The 22291-nt window shown below is 45.3% G+C and overlaps 1 protein-coding gene across 1 annotated transcript in view; it reads right to left on the bottom strand.

The window, feature by feature from the left end:
* Nucleotides 1-22291, bottom strand: part of TTC12 (tetratricopeptide repeat domain 12) — a 168561-nt gene that overhangs the window by 76142 nt on the left and 70128 nt on the right. The window contains exons 9-11 of the mRNA XM_073585303.1: nucleotides 21016-21076; nucleotides 17040-17228; nucleotides 14422-14491 (exon numbers count right to left, since the gene is read on the bottom strand). Of these exons, the coding sequence (XP_073441404.1) occupies nucleotides 14422-14491; nucleotides 17040-17228; nucleotides 21016-21076 (320 nt within the window). The remainder of the gene's footprint in view (nucleotides 1-14421; nucleotides 14492-17039; nucleotides 17229-21015; nucleotides 21077-22291) is intronic.

The raw sequence follows: 22291 nt of genomic DNA on the forward strand, positions 1-22291 counted from the left end.
GTGTCTTCAAAGTGGTATTGGGGTGCGTCTAAATTTGAGGCAGGCCTTGCATTCACTGCATATATTCACTGCATATGCAAACAGTATGGGAGTACCAACTCCATAATAATGGGAACATTGCTTTCAGGTGGCCATCCTGTACGACTCTTCTAAGGGGTATTGGGGTGCGTCTATATTTGGTGCAAGGCAGGCCTTGCATTCAATGCATAGGCAAACAGTATGGGAGTACCAACTTCCTAATAAAGGGAACATTGTTTTCAGGAGGCCCTCCTGTACGTCTCGTCAAAGGGGTAATGGGGGGCATCCCAATTTTTGGCAGCCCTGCCACTCACTGCATAGGCAATAACAGTATAGTAGACCCACTGTTTAATAATGGGAACAAGAAAGCATAGCCGGCTGATGGCTCTCTAAGAATATTATTGCCGCCTGATGGCCCTATAAAAATAGGCTTTGTGACTTTCAGAGTCCCTCCTTCAAAAATCAAACAGGTTGTGTCTGATAATGTGTCACACACCACATGGCCAGCTAAGGTTGTAAAATGTTAAAATGACAATGAATGCATTTGTTTTCGTTGAAAGCAATGCTAAAGTTCAAAAACACATCAAAAACACTACGTGTGAACATAGCCTGAGGTGTGGAGGAGCATTTTTGTTTTGGGTTATTTATTTTGCCTTATATACAAGTCATTACCCTGGAAAGGATGTTCCTTAACAAATTTCCCAGAAAAATCCATTTTGGTTTCGTTTTTGTATGTTTTATTGTGAGTCTGTAAAAGTGGCATAAGTTTTCTGTCTCCGACATTTAATCCAATATTTGAATGTCTGTCTGGAAATATACTGTTATTTGCTGTAATGTATAGAATGTTCAGGTTTCTATATATTTTACTGTTTTCTGTATCTTTGGCTCCATCTACTGACCAAAGTCATAACTGCATGTTATTATGCGTTGTACTTCCTGAATTCTATTTCCCTCCCTTCACAATGCATTTTGGGAAAGTTGCAAAGCACCCTGGTAAGTTTGCAAAGCATTATGGTTTAGTCCAGCCCCCATTTTTCCCTCCAGTCCTCCATTTTATCTCAAGCCTGCTTCCTGTGAACATCTAATTTTTCTACTCCCCTTGTGTCAGCATCGCTGGTAGGTAATCACGCTTCCCACATCTAATTCCTGTCTTAGATCACCCTGCTTAGTTAGCTCTCCCCTGGTTAGCGCAGATAATGTATGTTATGTATATTATATATTCCTATGAATCCAGTATTGATTGTATTTATATGTTTTACTTGTAGTTTCACTGCGCCAATATACCACCACGTTAAATAAAATACAGATTCAACTATAGTCTGCCTTATTGGACCCCAGTATAGTGGTTTAGCTGCCTGTTAAGCTACAGTACATGAAGTCTGCTTCAATTAGTGAGGACAGAACAGTGAAACTTCGGCTCTCCAGCTAGTGAGAATACAGAGAGAAGAGCCTTCCAAATTGCAGGACCGCAGTGAAACAATAGCTACCCAGCTAGTGGGAACTCAGAGGAAGAAGAGTCTTCCATCCTGCAGGGGCCAGTTACACAGCGCCATCCAGCTAGTGCAATTCAGGGAAAAGACAGCCCTTCATCCAGCTTGCAGGAACTAGTAAACTGCAGAAATCCATCTAGTGAGATTCAAGTCACCGGCTACACAGAGACTAATACAGCTACATAAATCTCTGCACAGCCAAGCATACCTCCAAGACACCATGTCCCACAAATTACACAGGACAAAATCTGTTACTTCTGTCTCCTCAAAGACTGTATCCATCAGCAGCAGTCGCCATTGCCCGTGCAAATGTTGAAGCCGCCAAAATGCGAGCAAGGTATGCTGAAGAAGAGATGCAACTTAAGATAGAAAGGGCATGAGTGGATACCTCCTTAGAGAGCCTAGCAGCAAAAAAAGAGGCTGCCACAGCACTAGCCAGGGCAGAATCACTAGAAGCTGCGCACAACTCTGAGCTGCATAACCGTAGCAGTGCATCAAGTCTGAAGTTGCCACTGCAAGATTCACCACAACGCACATCTCTGTATGTTAATGAACTTCCTGATCCAAACTATAACCAAGATTACGACACATCCAGTGAAGCGAATGAGAGTCATCATGAGGCTCAGCTCCTGGAAAACATGGAGCAAAACAACTCTGCTTAGGTCTACTTTGCCCCTCGCCAGGTAACCAACGTGAATCACTTTGCTAACACACCGCACATCAGACCAAAGCAATATGACACCGGCTGGCACCACCCTGAGGATACTAACAGGCATGAACGCACCTCACATCACTATCAGGGTGACCCATCACCAGTATACTCTGCTGACAACCGGTTCACATCAGAATTTGCTAAGCTCATCACACGAAGTGATCTGGTTGCCAAGAGACTCATGAAATTCACTGACCACGTTGAAGGTTACAGAGCTTGCAAAGCCTCCTTCCAAAATGTCACTAGAGACTTGGGGCTACAACACAGGAAAGAGATAGACCTCTTAGTCAAATACCTAGGAGAAGAGTCAGTCAAGCACGCAGTAAGGATCAGAGACATTAACATAAACCACCCTCAAATCGGCCTCAAAGAGATCTGGAAGAGGCTGGATGAGTGTTAAGGCTCAGCAGAGGTGATAGAGAGAGCCTTGTTCAAAAGAATCGATGACTTTCCTAAAATATCTAACAAAGATCTCCCAAAACTTAAAGAGCTAGGTGACCTGCTAAAGGAGCTCCTATTTGCCAAACGTGAAGGTGACCTACAAGGACTTGCATACCTTGACACAGCCAAAGGTGTTAACTAGAGTTGAGCGACTTTTGTTTTTTTAGGGTCGCGTTTCGTTTCGTGAAACCCGACTTTTCCAAAAGTCGGGTCGAGCAAGATCGTCCGATTATAGGGAAAAGTTGGGGTCGTCCCGAAACACGAAACCCAATGTAAGTCAATGGGGAATAAAAGTCGGCAGTGAGAGGAGGACAGGAAACACACCTACAGTGCCCATTTGAATGCCAAAAGCATCAATTCTTCTTTCTTAAGCTTGTCAACCTTAATTAACTTCATAATACAAGTTACGCACTGAAAAATGGGGGTTATTTGGCTACAAACTGTGGGGGGGGAGGGCTGGCTCCAGGTTTTCATGTGCCCTGGGCGAAAGAGCGCCCCTTTAACACATACCACAACTCATCATGCTCCGATACGGCAGAGAAATAGCGGTATAGTACAATGAAAAATACCTCACTTTTTACATGTCATGATGAGGCCCATCTATTTCTCCATACAGAATCATTGGTCCCATATAATGTTTGAAACAGTATATGATGAGCTCCACATAATGCTACAGTATATGTTGGTCCCCATGGATGAAGCTCCACTGTCTTATGGGCCCAAATAATGCTCCAAACATAATGGGCCCCATTTCTAATGCTCTAGTGTATAATGGGCCCTGTAAATGCTGCTCCAGTGTCTGATGTCCACCTTTGGAATGTTCCAGTGTATGGTGGGCCCCATCTATCATTCTCCAGAGTATAGTGCTCCCCAAAAATTGCTGTCCCAACATTGAAAACAATCAAATAAGTCTCCTCGCTAGGGAATCCCTGTACTTGTCTGGACAGGTGCTGTAGCTTGCTTAACAGCTCGCCAGCCGTTCTCACGCCCAGTATGGATTACACGTGATTGCACAAAGGTGAGAAAGGGTACCGTATCCCCAGATAACATGTATGGATAGCGTACACATTCAAAATATATGTTTCAGGAGGCAGGCTCAGACGGTGTTAGGCCCAGTATGGATTGCACGTGATTGCACAAAGGTTAGAAAGGGTACCGTATCACCGGATAACATGTATGGATAGCGTACACATTCAAAATATATGTCTATACAGCATGAGGCAGGCTCAGACGGTGTTAGGCCCAGTATGGATTGCACGTGATTGCACAAAGGTTAGAAAGGGTACCGTATTCCCAGATAACATGTATGGATAGCGTACACATTCAAAATATATGTCTCAGGAGGCAGGCTCAGACGGTGTTAGGCCCAGTATGGATTGCACGTGATTGCACAAAGGTTAGAAAGGGTACCGTATCCCCGGATAACATGTATGGATAGCGTACACATTCAAAATATATGTCTATACAGCATGAGGCAGGCTCAGACGGTGTTAGGCCCAGTATGGATTGCACGTGATTGCACAAAGGTTAGAAAGGGTACCGTATCCCTGGATAACATGTATGGATAGCGTACACATTCAAAATATATGTCTCAGGAGGCAGGCTCAGACGGTGTTAGGCCCAGTATGGATTGCACGTGATTGCACAAAGGTTAGAAAGGGTACCGTATCACCGGATAACATGTATGGATAGCGTACACATTCAAAATATATGTCTATACAGCATGAGGCAGGCTCAGACGGTGTTAGGCCCAGTATGGATTGCACGTGAATGCACAAAGGTTAGAAAGGGTACCGTATCCCCAGATAACATGTATGGATAGCGTACACATTCAAAATATATGTCTCAGGAGGCAGGCTCAGACGGTGTTAGGCCCACTATGGATTGCACGTGATTGCAGAAAGGTTAGAAAGGGTACCGTATCCCCGGATAACATGTATGGATAGCGTACACATTCAAAATATATGTCTATACAGCATGAGGCAGGCTCAGACGGTGTTAGGCCCAGTATGGATTGCACGTGATTGCACAAAGGTTAGAAAGGGTACCGTATCCCCGGATAACATGTATGGATAGCGTACACATTCAAAATATATGTCTATACAGCATGAGGCAGGCTCAGACGGTGTTAGGCCCAGTATGGATTGCTTGTGATTGCACAAAGGTTAGAAAGGGTACCGTATCCCCAGATAACATGTATGGATAGCGTACACATTCAAAATATATGTCTCAGGAGGCAGGCTCAGACGGTGTTAGGCCCAGTATGGATTGCACGTGATTGCACAAAGGTTAGAAAGGGTACCGTATCACCGGATAACATGTATGGATAGCGTACACATTCAAAATATATGTCTATACAGCATGAGGCAGGCTCAGACGGTGTTAGGCCCAGTATGGATTGCACGTGATTGCACAAAGGTTAGAAAGGGTACCGTATCCCCGGATAACATGTATGGATAGCGTACACATTCAAAATATATGTCTATACATCAGGAGGCAGGCTCAGACGGTGTCAGGCACAGTATGGATTTGACGGCCCAGATTACACAGCGGAGGAGCAGGGAGAGGTAAAGATTGCAAATGCTGGGGCCCTGCCCAAGCAAGGGGGGCCCACTCGTGGGCATCGGTACTGGCACTGGGCCCCTCATAGTACAGCGGTGTGTCTGACGGCGGGTGTGCACCACCACCGTCAGAGACACTTGATTGCACTATGAGGGACCCTGTGCCAGTGCCCGCGCCCAAGAGTCGGCCTACCCACCTGTCCAGGGCAACGGCACTCGCACGGTGTCGTGCGCTAGGTGGTGACCCCGGCCATGGGGGGGGAGGCAGCACAGTTAGGGAGTTTTAGAAAGTGGCATATGTTGATGTTGGACATTCAGCTGATGCAAAAGGCGAAATAGGTGAAGTACCAGGAAGAGGTGGACCAAAGCAAGCCATTTTTCTGTCACCCTATGTGTCATCAGGGGAAGGTGGGACAAAATCCTTGGAAACCCATGCATGGTTCATTTTAATGAAGGTTAGATCATCCACATTTTGGGTTGACAGACGGGTCCTTTTTTCTGTCAGGATTGATCAAGCTGCACTGAAGACTCTTTCCGATAGCACACTTGCAGCTGGGAAAGCGAGCTCCTGTAAGGCATATTGGGCCAATTCAGGCCAGGTGTCCAGTTTAGCGGCCCAATAGTCAAAGGAGAATGACCTGTGTGGGAGAACATCGATATGGGAGGAAAAGTAGTTTGTAACCATAGTTGACAACTGCTGTCTCCTGTCACTTTCCATCGATGCAGTATTACCAGTTGTGTGAGCGGTATTTGAAAAATCAGTCCACAACATTGTCATGAAACCCCTGTCTCCAACGCCACTTCTGCTGTGTGCACCACGAACACCTCTGCCAAGCTGCCCCCGGCCCGTACGGCTCGTGTGAGAACCATCACCGCTGCTGTGTGCTGGGAATGCCTCAAGCAACCGATTTACCAGAGTTGCTTGTTTATTAGCCAATATTAGGTCAAGGTTCTCCTGTGGCATGATGTTTTGTAATTTGCCTTTATAGCGTGGATCCAGGATGCTGGCCAACCAGTAGTCGTCATCGTTCATCATTTTGGCAATGCGGGGGTCCCTTTTTAGGATCCGCAAGGCATAATCTGACATGTGGGCCAATGTTCCCGGTGTCAATGATGCACTGCGAGTGCTGGGTGGAGGAGCACTTTCTGGCAAATCCACATCCCTCCAGTCACGCACAAACCCTGTACCAGACCTTGCCACGCCAACATTTTCACTTGCCCCACGAGATGCATCCTCCTCCCCTAAGTAATGATCCCCATCATCATCCTCCTCCTCCTCTTCTTCCTCCACCTCGTCCAGGAGAGGTCCCTGAGCAGACAATGGCTGAATGTCATCAAGGATTCCCTCCTCCTCTTCCTCCTCATCAACATTGGCTGCAGACGCCTGCTCCTTAAGGTGCATCAAAGTTTGCATGAGCAGACGCATAAGTGGGATGCTCATGCTTAGGATGGCGTCGTCTGCGCTTACCAGCCGTGTGCATTCCTCAAAACACTGAAGGACTTTACAAAGGTCTTTCAGCTTCGACCACTGCACACCTGTCAACTCCATGTCTGCTCTCAAAGTGCCTGGCCGTGTATCCTCCCACAAATGCATTATGGCCTGCCTCTGCTCGCACAGCCGCTCCACCATGTGCAGGGTGGAGTTCCACCTTGTTGAAATGTCGATAATGAGGCGGTGGTTGGGAAGGTGGAGCAATCGCTGCAGCTTCTGCATACGAACGGAGTGTACAGGCGACCGGCGGATGTGCGCGCACAGTCTTCGCACCTTATGGAGCAGGGCTGTTAACTCCGGATAATTTTTGAGGAAGCACTGCACCACCAGGTTCAAGGTGTGAGCCAAGCAAGGTATATGGCTGAGTTTTGAAAGGGCTATGGCTGCCACAAAATTACGGCCGTTATCACTAACTACCTTGCCTGCCTCAAGATGTACACTGCCCAGCCATGACTCAGTTTGTCGCTTCAAGTACTCAGCCAGCACCTCGGTGGTGTGTCTGTCGCCCAAACACATCATCTGCAACACAGCCTGCTGACACTTTCCACTAGCTGCTCGATAGGGGGACACATCGTGTGCAACAGTGGCAGCTGCAGATGGAGTGCTCGTACGACTGCGCTCTGTGGACGAGCTTTCGCTTCTGGAGGAGGTGGAGGAGGAGGAGGGTCGAACGCCTACAGCCAACTGTTTCCTATACCGTGGGCTAGGCAGCACTGTCCCACCACCGCTGTCCCCTGTGGACCCTGCATCCACCACATTAACCCAGTGCGCAGTGATGGACACGTAACGGCCCTGGCCATGCCGACTGGACCATGCATCAGTTGTGAGGTGCACCTTTCCGCTCACTGACTGCTTGAGTGTATGGACAATGCGGTCTTTCACATGATGGTGGAGGGCTGGGATGGCTTTGCGAGAGAAGTGGCGACTGGGTAGGTCATAGCGTGGTACTGCATAGGCCATGAGTTCGCGGAAAGCTGTGCTTTCCACCAACCGAAAGGGCATCATCTCAAACGAGATTAGTTTGGCAATGTGGGCGTTCAAACCCAGTGTACGCGGATGAGAGACTGAGTACTTTCTTGACCTACTCATAGTGTCTGGGAGGGTGAGCTGGACTTGAGAGCTGCATATGGTGGAAGTAGCGGTGGACAGGGCGGACTGAGAGAGGGTTGATGATGGTGATGGAGTTGGTGTTCTTTCTGATGGCCTAGAATCAGTCTTTCGTTGATATAACAGTGGGATTCCCTGACTGTTGTGGTCTTGCAACGACACCTCAACATTTGCTGCTGTGCTAACCGGTGGGCTTACAGTGGGGGAAACAATGTAGCATTGCTGACTACCTTCGTTGTGATCAGTTGCACATGTGGCACTTGAGGTTTGGTGTTGTGTCCACGCTTGCAAGTGCATGCTGGTTAAATGTCTAAGCATGCAACTGGTATTCAAATTTTTCAGATTTTTCCCTCGGCTAAAGGTCTTTGCGCACTTCTTACAGATAACCTTGGCCTGATCATGAGGATTTTGTTCAAAAAAGTGCCACACTGCACTCTTCCTACTTTGGCAGACATTTTGCGGCCTAGCACGCTGTGATCTTTTGACCCTCTGGACAAGCTGTCCAGCAACTCTTTTGATGTTTGGAACCTGTCTTTGGAGTGCTCCGGGCCTGCCAGATAACAGCTGTTGCGATGTCGATGTCTGCTGTGGATGCTCCTCATCTGAGCTATTGGAAGCAGCACCCTCTTCCCCCAATGGATGCCAATCTGGGTCAACAACTGGGTCATCCATCATCTCCTCTTCTATGTCATGTGCACCTTCCTCTGTGTCACCGTGTATGGTGGTATAGTGTGCGGGAAGGGGCACCTGAGTCTCATCAGGGTCAGAATCTGGCTCTGTACACTGCGAGGACAATGTAGTGCTCTGAGTGAATGTACCAGCAGAATCATCCATCAGCGGCTGTGCATCAGTGCACTCCATGTCAGATTCATCTTGGCCTGGGTAATTCACCATTTCACTTGATAATCCAGGCATGGTATGTGAAAACAGCTCCATGGAGTAATCAGTAGTATGGCCTGCGTCATCCTTCAATCTTGGTTGGGGTGAAGGACACAAGGAAAGGTGTGGTTCATGAACATGAGCCTCCAATGACGACTCAGTGCTTTTACTTTTTACAACTGAAGAAGAGGAAGCGATAGAGCTGGAGGCTGAGTCAGCAATGTAAGACAAAACTTTTTCCTGATGCTCTGGCTTTAAAAGCGGTTTGCCAACTCCTAGAAAACTAAGCGTTCGAGGCCTTATGTAGCCAGACGATGACGCAGGGTCAGCACCTCCTGCATTCGGTCCTATTTTGCTCTTGCCACTACCATCAGATCCACCACCAACACCATCATTACCAGCTGCCAACCCCCGCCCAATTCCACGGCCTCTTCCACCAGCCTTCCTCATTTTTGGTAGAAATGTAGACAAAATCCAACAAACTATATAGTAATGTAAAACAAGGTACAAGGTGTCTATAGGACAGGGGAGATTTTGAATATCTGCACACACTTTTGGACACTGGACACTTTTGGATTGTGTGAGGCCCACTGATATCTGAGCGCTATGTGACAGGCTCGATGGCACTGCTGTGACAAAAGTGACTAGAGGATAAGGGAGATTTTGAATATCTGCACACACTTTTGGACACTGGACACTTTTGGATTGTGTGAGGCCCACTGATATCTCAGCGCTATGTGACAGGCTCGATGGCACTGCTGTGACAAAAGTGACTAGAGGATAAGGGAGATTTTGAATATCTGCACACACTTTTGGACACTGGACACTTTTGGATTGTGTGAGGCCCACTGATATCTCAGTGCTATGTGACAGGCTCGATGGCACTGCTGTGACAAAAGTGACTAGAGGATAAGGGAGATTTTGAATATCTGCACACACTTTTGGACAGTGGACACTTTTGGATTGTGTGAGGCCCACTGTTATCTCAGCGCTATGTGACAGGCTCGATGGCACTGCTGTGACCTAAGTGACTAGAGGATAAGGGAGATTTTGAATATCTGCACACACTTTTGGACACTGGACACTTTTGGATTGTGTGAGGCCCACTGATATCTCAGCGCTATGTGACAGGCTCGATGGCACTGCTGTGACAAAAGTGACTAGAGGATAAGGGAGATTTTGAATATCTGCACACACTTTTGGACACTGGACACTTTTGGATTGTGTGAGGCCCACTGATATCTCAGCGCTATGTGACAGGCTCGATGGCACTGCTGTGACAAAAGTGACTAGAGGATAAGGGAGATTTTGAATATCTGCACACACTTTTGGACACTGGACACTTTTGGATTGTGTGAGGCCCACTGATATCTCAGCGCTATGTGACAGGCTCGATGGCACTGCTGTGACAAAAGTGACTAGAGGATAAGGGAGATTTTGAATATCTGCACACACTTTTGGACACTGGACACTTTTGGATTGTGTGAGGCCCACTGATATCTCAGCGCTATGTGACAGGCTCGATGGCACTGCTGTGACAAAAGTGACTAGAGGATAAGGGAGATTTTGAATATCTGCACACACTTTTGGACACTGGACACTTTTGGATTGTGTGAGGCCCACTGATATCTCAGCGCTATGTGACAGGCTCGATGGCACTGCTGTGACAAAAGTGACTAGAGGATAAGGGAGATTTTGAATATCTGCACACACTTTTGGACACTGGACACTTTTGGATTGTGTGAGGCCCACTGTTATCTCAGCGCTATGTGACAGGCTCGATGGCACTGCTGTGACCTAAGTGACTAGAGGATAAGGGAGATTTTGAATATCTGCACACACTTTTGGACACTGGACACTTTTGGATTGTGTGAGGCCCACTGATATCTCAGCGTTATGTGACAGGCTCGATGGCACTGCTGTGACAAAAGTGACTAGAGGATAAGGGAGATTTTGAATATCTGCACACACTTTTGGACACTGGACACTTTTGGATTGTGTGAGGCCCAATGAATATCTGAGCGCTATGTGACAGGCTCGATGGCACAGCTGTGACCAAAGTGACTAGAGGATAAGGGAGATTGGATTGCTTTTAAAAAAGCAGTTTGCGGAGCAGTGGGTAAACAGCAATGCCAGCCTGTCAGGAAGCCTTAAAAGGCAGCCCAACAACCAACACCACTGATACACCACTATATAGCCTCCCCTTGCACTGCACACACAGTGACTGGTGTGTTGTGCAGGCCAAATTGCTATCAGCAGCAGAAGCAGTTTTTTTTTCTTCTCAGCAGGACAAAAAAAAAAAAATTGGGATTGCTTAAGCAGTTTGAGGCCCAATGAATATCTGAGCGCTATGTGACAGGCTCGATGGCGCAGCTGTGACCAAAGTGACTAGAGGATAAGGGAGATTGGATTGCTTTTAAAAAAGCAGTTTGCGGAGCAGTGGGTAAACAGCAATGCCAGCCTGTCAGGAAGCCTTAGAAGGCAGCCCAACAACCAACACCACTGATACACCACTATATAGCCTCCCCTTGCACTGCACACACAGTGACTGGTGTGTTGTGCAGGCCAAATCGCTAGCAGCAGAAGCAGTTTTTTTGTCTTCTTCCCTGCCTAACGCTCTCCCTACAGAATCAGCAGCAACCTCTCCCTATGCTAAGATCGGCAGAAGTAAGATGGCGGTCGGCGTGCACGCCCTTTTATACCCCCTGTGACGCCCACCAAAGCAAGCCAATCACTTGCATGCCCTTCTGAAAGATGGTGGTGACCCGTGCCTATGTCATCACGTTGCCCACAGTGTCCGTGGATCCTGATTGGCTGAAAAAGAGTGCAAAACAAACTTTTGAAACGCGACTTTGGCGCGTAAGTCGCCGACCTCGTGGCCGACCTCATCCTAGGGTGGGGTTTCGTTTCATGAAACCCGACTTTGCCAAAAGTCGGCGACTTTTAAATTTTTTCGACCCGTTTCGCTCAACTCTAGTGTTAACCCTATAGTCCAAAAGTTGTCCTACAATCTACAGGAGAGGTGGCTCACACGTGGTTCCACGTACAAATACAAACACAGTGTATCATTCCCTCCCTTCTCCATTTTTGTAGACTTTATACACAAACAAGCGACAATCAGAAATGATCCCAGCTTTGATTTTGCAATGTCATATGCCACACCGTCATCAGCTGCAAACCCACAGAGAACATCTGTGGCAGTGCACAAGACTTATGTTTCTACTCCAAGTTCCAATTAAAGGTCTGCTGGCCGCTCTCAGAGACAAAGGTACAGGACCCTGACAAGCAGTGCCCACTCCATCAGAAGCCTCATCCTCTCCTGAAATGCAGAGCCTTCAGAGGAAAATCTATGCCAGAGCACAGAAGCTTCCAGAAAGAGAATGGTATCTGCTACAAGTGCTGCTCATCCACCACTCATCTCGCCAAGGATTGTAAGGTCAGTGTAAAATGCACAGAATGTGGCACCACAGATCATAACACTGCCCTACACCCTGGCCCAGCTCCATGGAGTGCACAAAACACGCCAGCTGACAATGAGCATGGCGGGGAGCAAAGGAGCACTGATGCAGCTACGCCAGAGATCCCTTCACAAGCATTTTAGTGCTCGCCCATCACTACTAGTCACCACTCCACACTGGAAGTTTCAATTTGTTAGTTCTCTATTCCACCTACCGCATCTGACATCTTTACACTTTGCTTTCTTGTCTCAAATCTAACTACAGAAGCCTTGTGTGGTCAAAAGGCTGTCACTTGCATCTTCAGCATAAGCACTATTATAATTCCCACTCTTCTTCACCTTATTTTTTGTTGCAGCACTTCCAAGTTCTGTAGACTTTACTGGTTTGGAAGAAAAACATGAGGGACACTGTGTAGATTCCAGTAATGAGAAGCGGAAGAAGAATGATATAGAGTAAAGTGCTGATGAGGGAAAAGCCTTAGACTAACAGCATTTTTGAGTTGTATAGAGCTGTCAGACAGGGAAAGAGGAATAAAGGACTAACAAACTCAACCTGTCAATGAGGAATGATGAAAGAACATATGTGGATTTTGCTTTTGACACTGTTTATCCACTGTGAGGAGGATAAAGTCTATGCTGAGATATTGATTTTCAATCATAGCTCCGAGGCCATTTACATATTGTCACGTTATAGAGTTGTAATATTGTAGCTGTTATGCTTTTTAAATATTAAGTTTATACATTATATGGCTTTAACATTAAACATGGGATCCACCAGGACTTGAAAAACTTAGGATTATTTTGGTCTCCACTCACCCTTATCTTTGTATCTATGTAAAGTACTAATCACAGAGGCTGCAGACTCAAAAAGGCTACCTTGGACAGACTTGACACAAGCCATTCCATCTGGCAGATTCCAGAGGAACAAGCACCTTCACCCTTTAACCGCTTTACAGGAGTCTGGTCTTACAACGGGGTCCACTGGATTGCCTCTGTTGAAGAGCTGCTGTCCAGAGGAAGGATCCAGAGACAAGAGGATGGCCTGGTAGCCGGTTAGAACAAGGAGGTTGGCGTAAAGGACAAAATCGTTAAGGAAGAGAATAGTCAAAAAACGAGCCGAGGTCAAAATCAGGAATGCCCACTGGGAATAAAGTAAGGCACAAGTTCACAGGAGCATGTCAGATTATAACTGGCAGTGGACAGCAGGATTTCAGGAACTTAAATAGCTTGCAGGGCCACCCAAACCACACAGCAGGGAGCAAACACTAATAGAAGTTAACGCTATAGCTTCCAGCCTGGACGAAACTGCAAGCCACAGAGGACATAGAACTAGAATCATCTCCCCATGTCGCCTGCATTGAGAGTGCGAAACCACCCGGCAACAGAAGCAGAGACAAGAAGGGCAGGTATAGATACAGATGTCAAAATATAGATGGAGCAAACCTCACTTTTAACCACAAAGCAGTGCACTATTTACATAGCCTGACCACTCTCATACATAGTAAATGAGTATCTGCTTACTCAAATAGCATAGGTGCAGTATGATATTGACAAGCCTTCCTTGCTAGATGAGCAATTGCTGCATCTGTACATTCATTTCCTACTTTTGATCAATCACAAATATCACTTACTGCGCCTCCTTTATGATTGGACCTGAGCCTCCAATTCACTGGGCCCCATAACCCCTCCTCCACTTGGTAATAAGGTTAGGCTCACAACTGTACTGCAGGCTCCTATTAGGAATCGACTAACCTATTAAATTTTGACAAAATGAGGGATACAATGACGGAAAACCCAGCACTCCCTATTATAGTCGGTAAGGTCCATTGGTCACCATTAGTGAAGATCTAGTATACTCTTTGCTCGAGTATTCCAGAGCATGCTCGGGTGGCCTCCGAGTATTTTGGCGTGCTCAAAGATTCAATTTCTGTCGATGCATCTGCATGATCTGTGGCTACTACACAGCCTGAATACATCTGGGGATTACCTGTTTGTTAGGGAATTCCCACATGTATTCAGGCTGTCTAGCAGCCGCAAATCATGCAGCTGAGGCAACAAAAACTAAATCTCCAAGCACGCCCGAGCATGCTCAGGAAAACTCGAGCAACGAGTATACTCGCTCATCACTAGTCACTATTGGTGGCTGTTATGCGATGGAAATGCCATAGGAATAAAAATTGTAGCGCAGATGAGAATAGCAACATCACTCATGTGTACAACTTAGTAAATGAAAGTCCATTAATGAATAGTTGTGTAATTCTTACCTTTGTATTACACAGTTGTCTCCTATAATATTGAATCCATTATTTGTTCTAAATAAAGTTTGCGCTCTACCTAGCATTAACAAACAGAAAAACTTATCAACATCTGTAATCACAGAACAAAGTAAGCAAAGAGAATATAATGGCATAATGGATTTAGTTTACACCTCTGATTAGAGTCAAAGACTATGCACACCTTCACACAGAATTGTATTGTTTATTTGCAACTTTCTAAATATTTTTAATTAACATTTTTTCTACTATTTTGCTGCTGCAGAGTGTCTGTCTTATATCAAGCTCAGTGCAGATGGCCCTTTCTGATTTCACACTCCCTTCTCTCAGTTTTAGAGATAGCAGTAAGAAGGGGAGAAAGAGTTCTAATCAAATTTCAAGAGTAGAGAGGGAAGAAAGTATCTACAGTCTCGGGGTGGGCAGAAAATACAAGCTGTGGATAAGGAGGAATGCTCATGGAGAAGGATAAAAGCTGTGCTTATACTGTATATTAGCTAATGAGGACAACAGCATCCTGGATACACATAGACTTCACATCCAGCCTTTATTACTGGGAGAGACATTTCCACAAGATAAAAATCTGAAACTTGGATCAAGCTGCAAAACTGCATCTCAGGGGCTTTTCAAATGAATGAAGGATTGAATATTGCAGATGGAAAATTTGGGCAATTTTATTAACTAAAGGAAATGACTAACATTTATAACATTAATTTTTTATATGTCAAAGGTGTCCATAGCTGTTAAAGGGGTAATTAAATTTAAAAAAAGCAATATTATATAAAAAGAAAAAGATCTCTACCTAAACTAAAAATATAAAAAAAGCTTATATACCTTTATTTGCAAAAGTGCCAACTCTTTAGCTACCAATAATAATATTTTTTTTAATCTCTACAGCAGCAACATAGTCTGCAGCACTTTACAATTCACAGGAGACATGTACAAACAATGTCAGACATTACTGAGTAATCAGCGATCAGCATCAGTACCAAGGTGCGGCTTTCTCCCAACCTCAGACCAGAAAGTGTCAGCACTGGGTGTGAAAGAGGCTTATTTATAATACTAGATGGAGGCCCGATGCTATCGCTACGGGAGGGCGGTAATGTCACGATGGGGGCAGGCTTTGCAGCGTTGAGAATCCCCCCCCATGTGTTCACCCACCTATCCACTCTCTCTTTCCCCATGTGCTGACTTCTCCCATCTGTGCTCTCTTCTTTGACCTGTCTACCCCATGTGCTATCCTCCTTGTCTGCTGTCTCTCTCCTTCCTGTGCTGTGTTCTTCCCTCATATGCTGTCCCGTTTGAGCTGTCTCCCCCCTGTGCCTGACCGTGTACAGAACATACCACAGCTCCTGGGCAGGGGAGGAAGCAAAAGACAATACTGACATTACAGCAGGAGATCGCAGAGGATACATTTTGTGAGGTAAAATATTGTTTAAAAACAGTCAGTGAAATATTTTACCTCAGAAAATGAATCCTCTGTGATCCCCTGCTGTAATGTCAGTATTGTCTTTTGCCCCCATGCCCAGGAGATGTGATATGCTCCTTATATGGTCAGACACAGACAATTTTTAAAATGAACTTTCGTTCGTGGGAAAACCCCTTGAGGCTGTGTGCCAACGTTGCGCTTTTTTAAGCGTTTTTGAAGCGTTTGTGCCGGTCAGACGCTTCAGAAATGCTTAAAAGAAGCTTCCCATTCAATTCAATGCATTTTTGGCTTTGTGTGCCAATGCATGCGTTTTTTTCCGCTCAGAAAACGCTTAGCAGCTAAAAACGCAGCATGCTCATTATTTTCCGCATAGCTCCGCGTTTTTAGCTTTTTACAATGTTCCCAGAAACTGCGCAGAAAAAAACGCATCAAAAACGCAAGGTTTTTGTGCAAAAATCGCGCAAAAAACGCGCGGAAATAAAACGCGCAATTTCTGGGAAGAAGTCCGGTTTTCTGAGCGTTTAAAAACTCTAACGTGGGCACATAGCCTTAATGTGACCAGCTTCCTCTGCCTGTAGCACATTATGCATCTGCCCCCGGGATCAGCCGAATGATTTACTGCGCTTGCGCGGAAGTCGTGCAGGCGCAGTGTGATAGTGTTCCGCTGGTGGTACCGCGCAAGAGGCTGTGAGAGTGTGAGCGCGAGAGTGCGAGAGTGTGTGTGTGAGTGTGTGAGAGTTTGTGAGTTTGTGTGTGTGTATGGTGCGTACGGAGTATAGAGTGTGTGTGGTGTGACGGTGTTCACCTGGTGGCACCGTGCAATAGGTTGGCACCAGCAGTAGTTTCCATATTGAGACACCCATCTCTTGGGTGTCCCAATATGGCAGTCGGTGAACTTCGTCTGCTTGGAATTCTGGGATACGGTGACATCTGGACAGAACAGGAAATTAAAACATTACAATATAATTATATAAATAGATTAGACTACGATTTTTCTATGAATTGGCTGTGACAGAGTAGATGGCTGGTCTAGCTATTAAAATGAGCCATTCAACCAGTCCTCTCCACATACACAGCACTTTACATAAAGTGCCAACGGATCCTCTTTTAAGCTTAGTTATAAATTAGGTCTCGTGATATGATCATCCAAAGCATTGGAAGACACAGTATGGAGGAAACTCACAATCCTTTAGAGCTTGTACAAGAAGCTGTATCCCTCCAGAGTAATAGAGCGGACTCTGCTCTTCTCTGGATAGTTTTGTAAGCAGCTGTGTAATAGATACTGCATTTTCTACCCCTGCTTCTAGATCCCGCAAGGCTTTCTGCTCCTGAATGTCTTTCTTCTCCTGCAAATCCACTTGTCTCAAGTAGCCTGAGAGATAAGAGAACACAGACTTTACATATTTGATATAAGCAACACATTTAGACTTAAGGCCCTTTTACATTTAGCGATGCACCAGCGATCCAACCAGCGATCCGACCCGGTCAGGATCGCTGGTGCATCGCTAAATGATCGCTAGTGAGCTTTCATACAGAAAGATCTCACAGCGATGCAGCAGCGACGCAGCGCACGATACTTACCATTCACACACAGCGATCCTGCGTCCTCCCGCCCGCGTCCAGCGTCGCTCGTCGTCACAGCAGGAAGCCCAGCAGGAAGCGCCCGACGAGAAATGGAGCCGGACATTCTCGCGCGATCAGCGATGGACAGCGGGGGAGCCGGTCGCTGGTAAGTATCACACATAGCGATATCGCTAGCAATATCGCTATAACGTCACAAAACCAGTGACGTTTTAGCGATATTGCTAGCGATATCGCTTAGTGTAAAACCCCCTTTACAGTCACTGGTTATATTCTGGTTATTATAGATATGATTCATCTGAAGCACAGTTGTGCCAAAGACAGTAAAGAAATGAGTAGCCATGTTGGCTTTTTTGAATACTTGGCACCCGGCTGCTCCACAGGGGTGGAGCTATAATGGCTGTAGTAGTAAAAGCTACTATAAATCCAGTACAAAGCTATTCAAGTCTATTCAATTAAATGGAGAGAAACCTCAACATCGAACAAAACCCAAACCAAAAATTTCTAAGACACAAAATTAGTTACAAATATGAAAAACTAGCTGAAGAACCTGGCGCTACCAGGGCATAGTAACTACCTACGGTTAGTTATAACAAATTATAATGATTATATCTACGGTATATATATAAAGCTGAATGTAGAGCCCCACCCACTCCGCTTAGCGACATTCACTATAATATCCCACATCATCTCGTCAGCCAGAGCTACCGAACTACTACCCCTAATATCTCACATCGTCCAGTCAGCCAGTGCCAGCAGACTACTACCCCTAATATCCCACATAATCCCGTCAAAGCCACTGGACTACTACCCTTAATATCCCACATCATCCCATCAGCCAGAGCCACCGGACTACTCCCCCTGATATCCCACATCATCCCATCAGCCAGAGCCACCGGACTACTCCCCCTGATATCCCACATCATCACATCAGCCAGAGCCACCGGACTACTACCCCTAATATCCCACATCATCCCATCCGCCAGAGCCACCGGACTACTCCCCCTGATATCCCACATCATCACATCAGGCAGAGCCACCAGACTACTACGCCTAATATCCCACATTATTCCATCAGTCTGGGGTCAGAACCAGAGCGCTGAGTGGAACGGTCCTAACTTCCATACCGGGGATCCCTTTAAGAGAGGCCTGGGGTCAGTACCAAGGCGCAGAGTGGATTTGCCCTCACTTCATACCGGGGATCCCTTTAAGAGGGGCCTCGGGTCAGAACCAGAGCGCTGAGTGGATTTGCCCCAACTTCCATACCGGGGATCCCTTTAAGAGAGCCTGGGATCAGAACCAGAGCGCTGTGTGGATTTGCCCTTACTTGCATACCAATGATCCCTTTAAAAAAACTCTGGGGTCAGAATCAGAGTGCTGAGGGATTTGCCCTATCTTCCATACAGGAGATCCCTTTAAGAGAGCCTGGGGTCAGTACCAGAGCATTTGAAGGCAATTGCCCTGACTTCCATACCGGGGATCCCTTTAAGAGAGGCCTGGGGTCAGAACCAAAGCGCTGGTTGGATTTGCCCTGACTTCCATACCGGAGATCCCTTTAAGAAAGGCCTGGGGTCAGTACCAAAGTGCAGTGTGGATTTGCCCTAACTTCCATACCAATGATCCCTTTAAGAGACCCTGTGGTCTCTCTCTCTCCTCTTTTCCAGAGTTCTGTTCCTTTAAATTTCATACACTGGCTGGTACGACGGATCCGTCCATAAACCAGATCCGGTGCATCAATTTTTTGCAAATCTGCAACGGATCCGTTTTTTCACACTTTGACGGTTTGGTATGGAGGATGTGTGATGAGCATATTGGCACGGGAGGGGGGATTCATTTCTGTCATGTGCTCGCTGCTCCTTTCTCGGGGGCAGACAATGGCTGGGAGCTTATGTTCCCAGGGATGCTAGATTTCTCCCACCATGTCAGTGTCTGCTGAGGTGTTGTCAAGTGGGAAAACTTGCTCATAGCAACCAATCACAGCTCAGCTTCTTTTAGCAGATCTGGTGAAATGAGAGATGCTTAGTGATTGGTTGCAAGGAAAACTGTTGCTCATAGCAACCAATCACAGCTCAGCTTCTTTTCAGCAGCTCTGGTGAAACGAAAGATGCTTCGTGAATGGTTGGTGATACACAAATACATACATTCAAGTTTATATATATAGATAAACATTTCTTCCAATCTTCCTCAACCTCTTTAATAAAAGCATACACATTAGTGTTGATGTTAGGGTCTTGTAGAATCTCATTGCACAATCTCCTCTTCTCTGGTCATATTGTGATATTGGCTGGATATTTCCCACAGAAAAGAAAGGATCAATAAGGGGAGTCTAAGTTAGACCAAAAAAAATTGTGGAAAAATTAGATGTAAAGGAACACTACTAATGGCAAAAAGGCTACAGCAAATACATCGGGAAACCAAGGAATATATCCAGCTTCAACCAATCTTTCCTTTTCATAGTTGTGAAATTGACCTTATTTCATCCTCCTTGAGATATCCAATGACCAAATGTTTAGTGAGTATCAGAGTGGTGGATGGGATGCAAAGGCCCCAGGCGAGATATTTTTTTGCTAAGAAGAGGATCCTCTCAGGCTTATCTTGAAAAAACACTACGTCAAACTGAATTAAGGTCTTCGGTAGTCTTCGTACACTGTGCGTTAAATGGCATAAACCTTGCAAGAGTGGGATATTTGTATGCAGCCAGCTATAAATACAGCTAGATTATTCATCCAGAAGTAGTGACCTGTCATTTACAGAAATTACAGATGCATGGACTACGTGCACTTAGGATCGTCCTATAGTAATTACCTATAAAAAGTGGAAAATAATCATAATCCACCGTATTCATGCATTCTTGACTTGGCTGTGTTAACATGTTCAGGAGTGAGCTGATGCACCGAGTCTACAGGCAGCTGGTTATTTCTCATAGGAATAAGGGATTGGGCATGTTGATATTTAACATGCCCAATTACTTTTTTTATTGACATATACCATTGCGGAACAGTCTACAGGTTCTTATACACATGTAATTGTTGATAAGCCTTATCTTTACTGGCAAGTTTAGCCAATCTATTTCTCTTGTGTATGTACAACTTAAAGAAGACCTACCACCAGAAATACCCTATATGTAAATCATTACCCCCACCTCTCCCCCCCAAAAATGTATGGAAAACAAATCTAAAAATCTGTGCAAGTCATGAGATCGATCTTCATGTGAAAATCATGTCAGAACTTTCTGGAAATAGATTATATATCCTGAGAGATTAGATCCTGTAGATATTGACAATATCCTGATGGCCACTTTCCTATTCCCATGTCCAATAAAATGGCAGAGGCCTCTCTTGCATGGGCTTTTATAGTGGCTATTAGTTATTGGTGACCTCACACCTATAGTTCTTTATGACTGACTGTGTAATAGGAAGGTCGGCTTGCTGCTTGACAACATAGGCCCACTTCTAGCTGTGCCTACCGTCACTGCCTCTGATGGGCCAGTCGTGCACTATAAGAACTTAGACTTGAATTTGTATAATATATCATTGTAAAAGTGATCTTTCTATTTGGAATATGTAAAGCTGACTTACCTTTCACAAGTTTCTCCTTGGTATCGTCTATGTCTGTAATCTTCTTATAACATTGTCTGGCCTGTGAAAAATAACTCACAATGAACTGCGTTATCAAAAATTGTGCCTATGTGTTTTACACGGCTTTTATAGTAGAATTGTAAAAATGACCATACACATACGATAGCTGTTGGCCAAGTGCAGATTTAGCCATTAGTAATTTCGCCCGCTTGGCTTGACCAAACGTTCATGTGTTTTCACAGAAGGGAATGGAGAAATTTGCCACCAAAATATATCGTTGGTGGCTTATCTAGTGAAGAACAAAAGGTTTGATCTTTCCGTCAGCCTGATTTTTCTCTTCCCCAATATTTTGTATTTCAAGACCCTCATACACATCAGCCGGCCCCAAAGAAATCAGTGTATTTAGATGACTTTCATGTAATGGGTATGGGGGCACGGGATATGCCATAACTGTCTGATAGACGTGGGACCTGAATCTATCTTAAGGGCTCATACTCATTTGCAAGAAAAAAAATGGTCCGATATCAGGACCGAAAAAGCGGACGAGTGTGATGCGAGTACAATGCGATTTTTCTCACACAGCATCCGTATGACATCCGTATGGCATGCGTATGCAATGCATGTTTTTTCTCAGCAACTATTTTTCTACAATCATTTACAGGACCATCTACAGTGTTCTATCCCACAGAATGGTAAGGTATCTGTAAAAAAAAAAAAAAAAGGACAGCATACGGATGGTGCGAGTGCTGTAGGTTTTTTCTCTCATCCATAGGCTTGCGTTGGCGAGTCTTGTCCAAGATATGCGGCAAATCGCAGCATATCTTTTTTCTCAGTCCCATTTCAGATGAGAAAAAAATCACAGAAGAGATGTAACTCATTGAATAGCATTGGTCAGAATACAATCCGATTTTTTTATCGGATTGCACTCATCCATATTTCTAGCAAATGGGTGTGAGCTCTAAGAATGAGGCTCCATTAGGTTCTCGCTGGGACCAATATCTATCCATAGAATTGCCATAAATGGTCAATATAAGGATAACCCTTTAACCCCTTCATGACCAGAGCTTTTTTTGGTTTTGCGTTTTCATTTTTTGCTCCCCTTCTTCTCAGAGCCATAACTATTTTATTTTTCCATCAATATAGCCATGTGAGGGTTTGTTTTTTTGCGGGACGAGTTGTACTTTTGAACGAAACCATTGGTAAAATTCCAACTGCGGAGAAATTGCAAAAAAGTGCAATCCCACTCGTTTTTTTTTGTTTTTTTTTAGGTTCACTA

The sequence above is a fragment of the Dendrobates tinctorius genome, unplaced genomic scaffold (assembly GCF_039654945.1).
Source record: "Dendrobates tinctorius isolate UK_male_01 unplaced genomic scaffold, ASM3965494v1 ptg000086l, whole genome shotgun sequence".
NCBI lineage: Eukaryota > Metazoa > Chordata > Amphibia > Anura > Dendrobatidae > Dendrobates > Dendrobates tinctorius.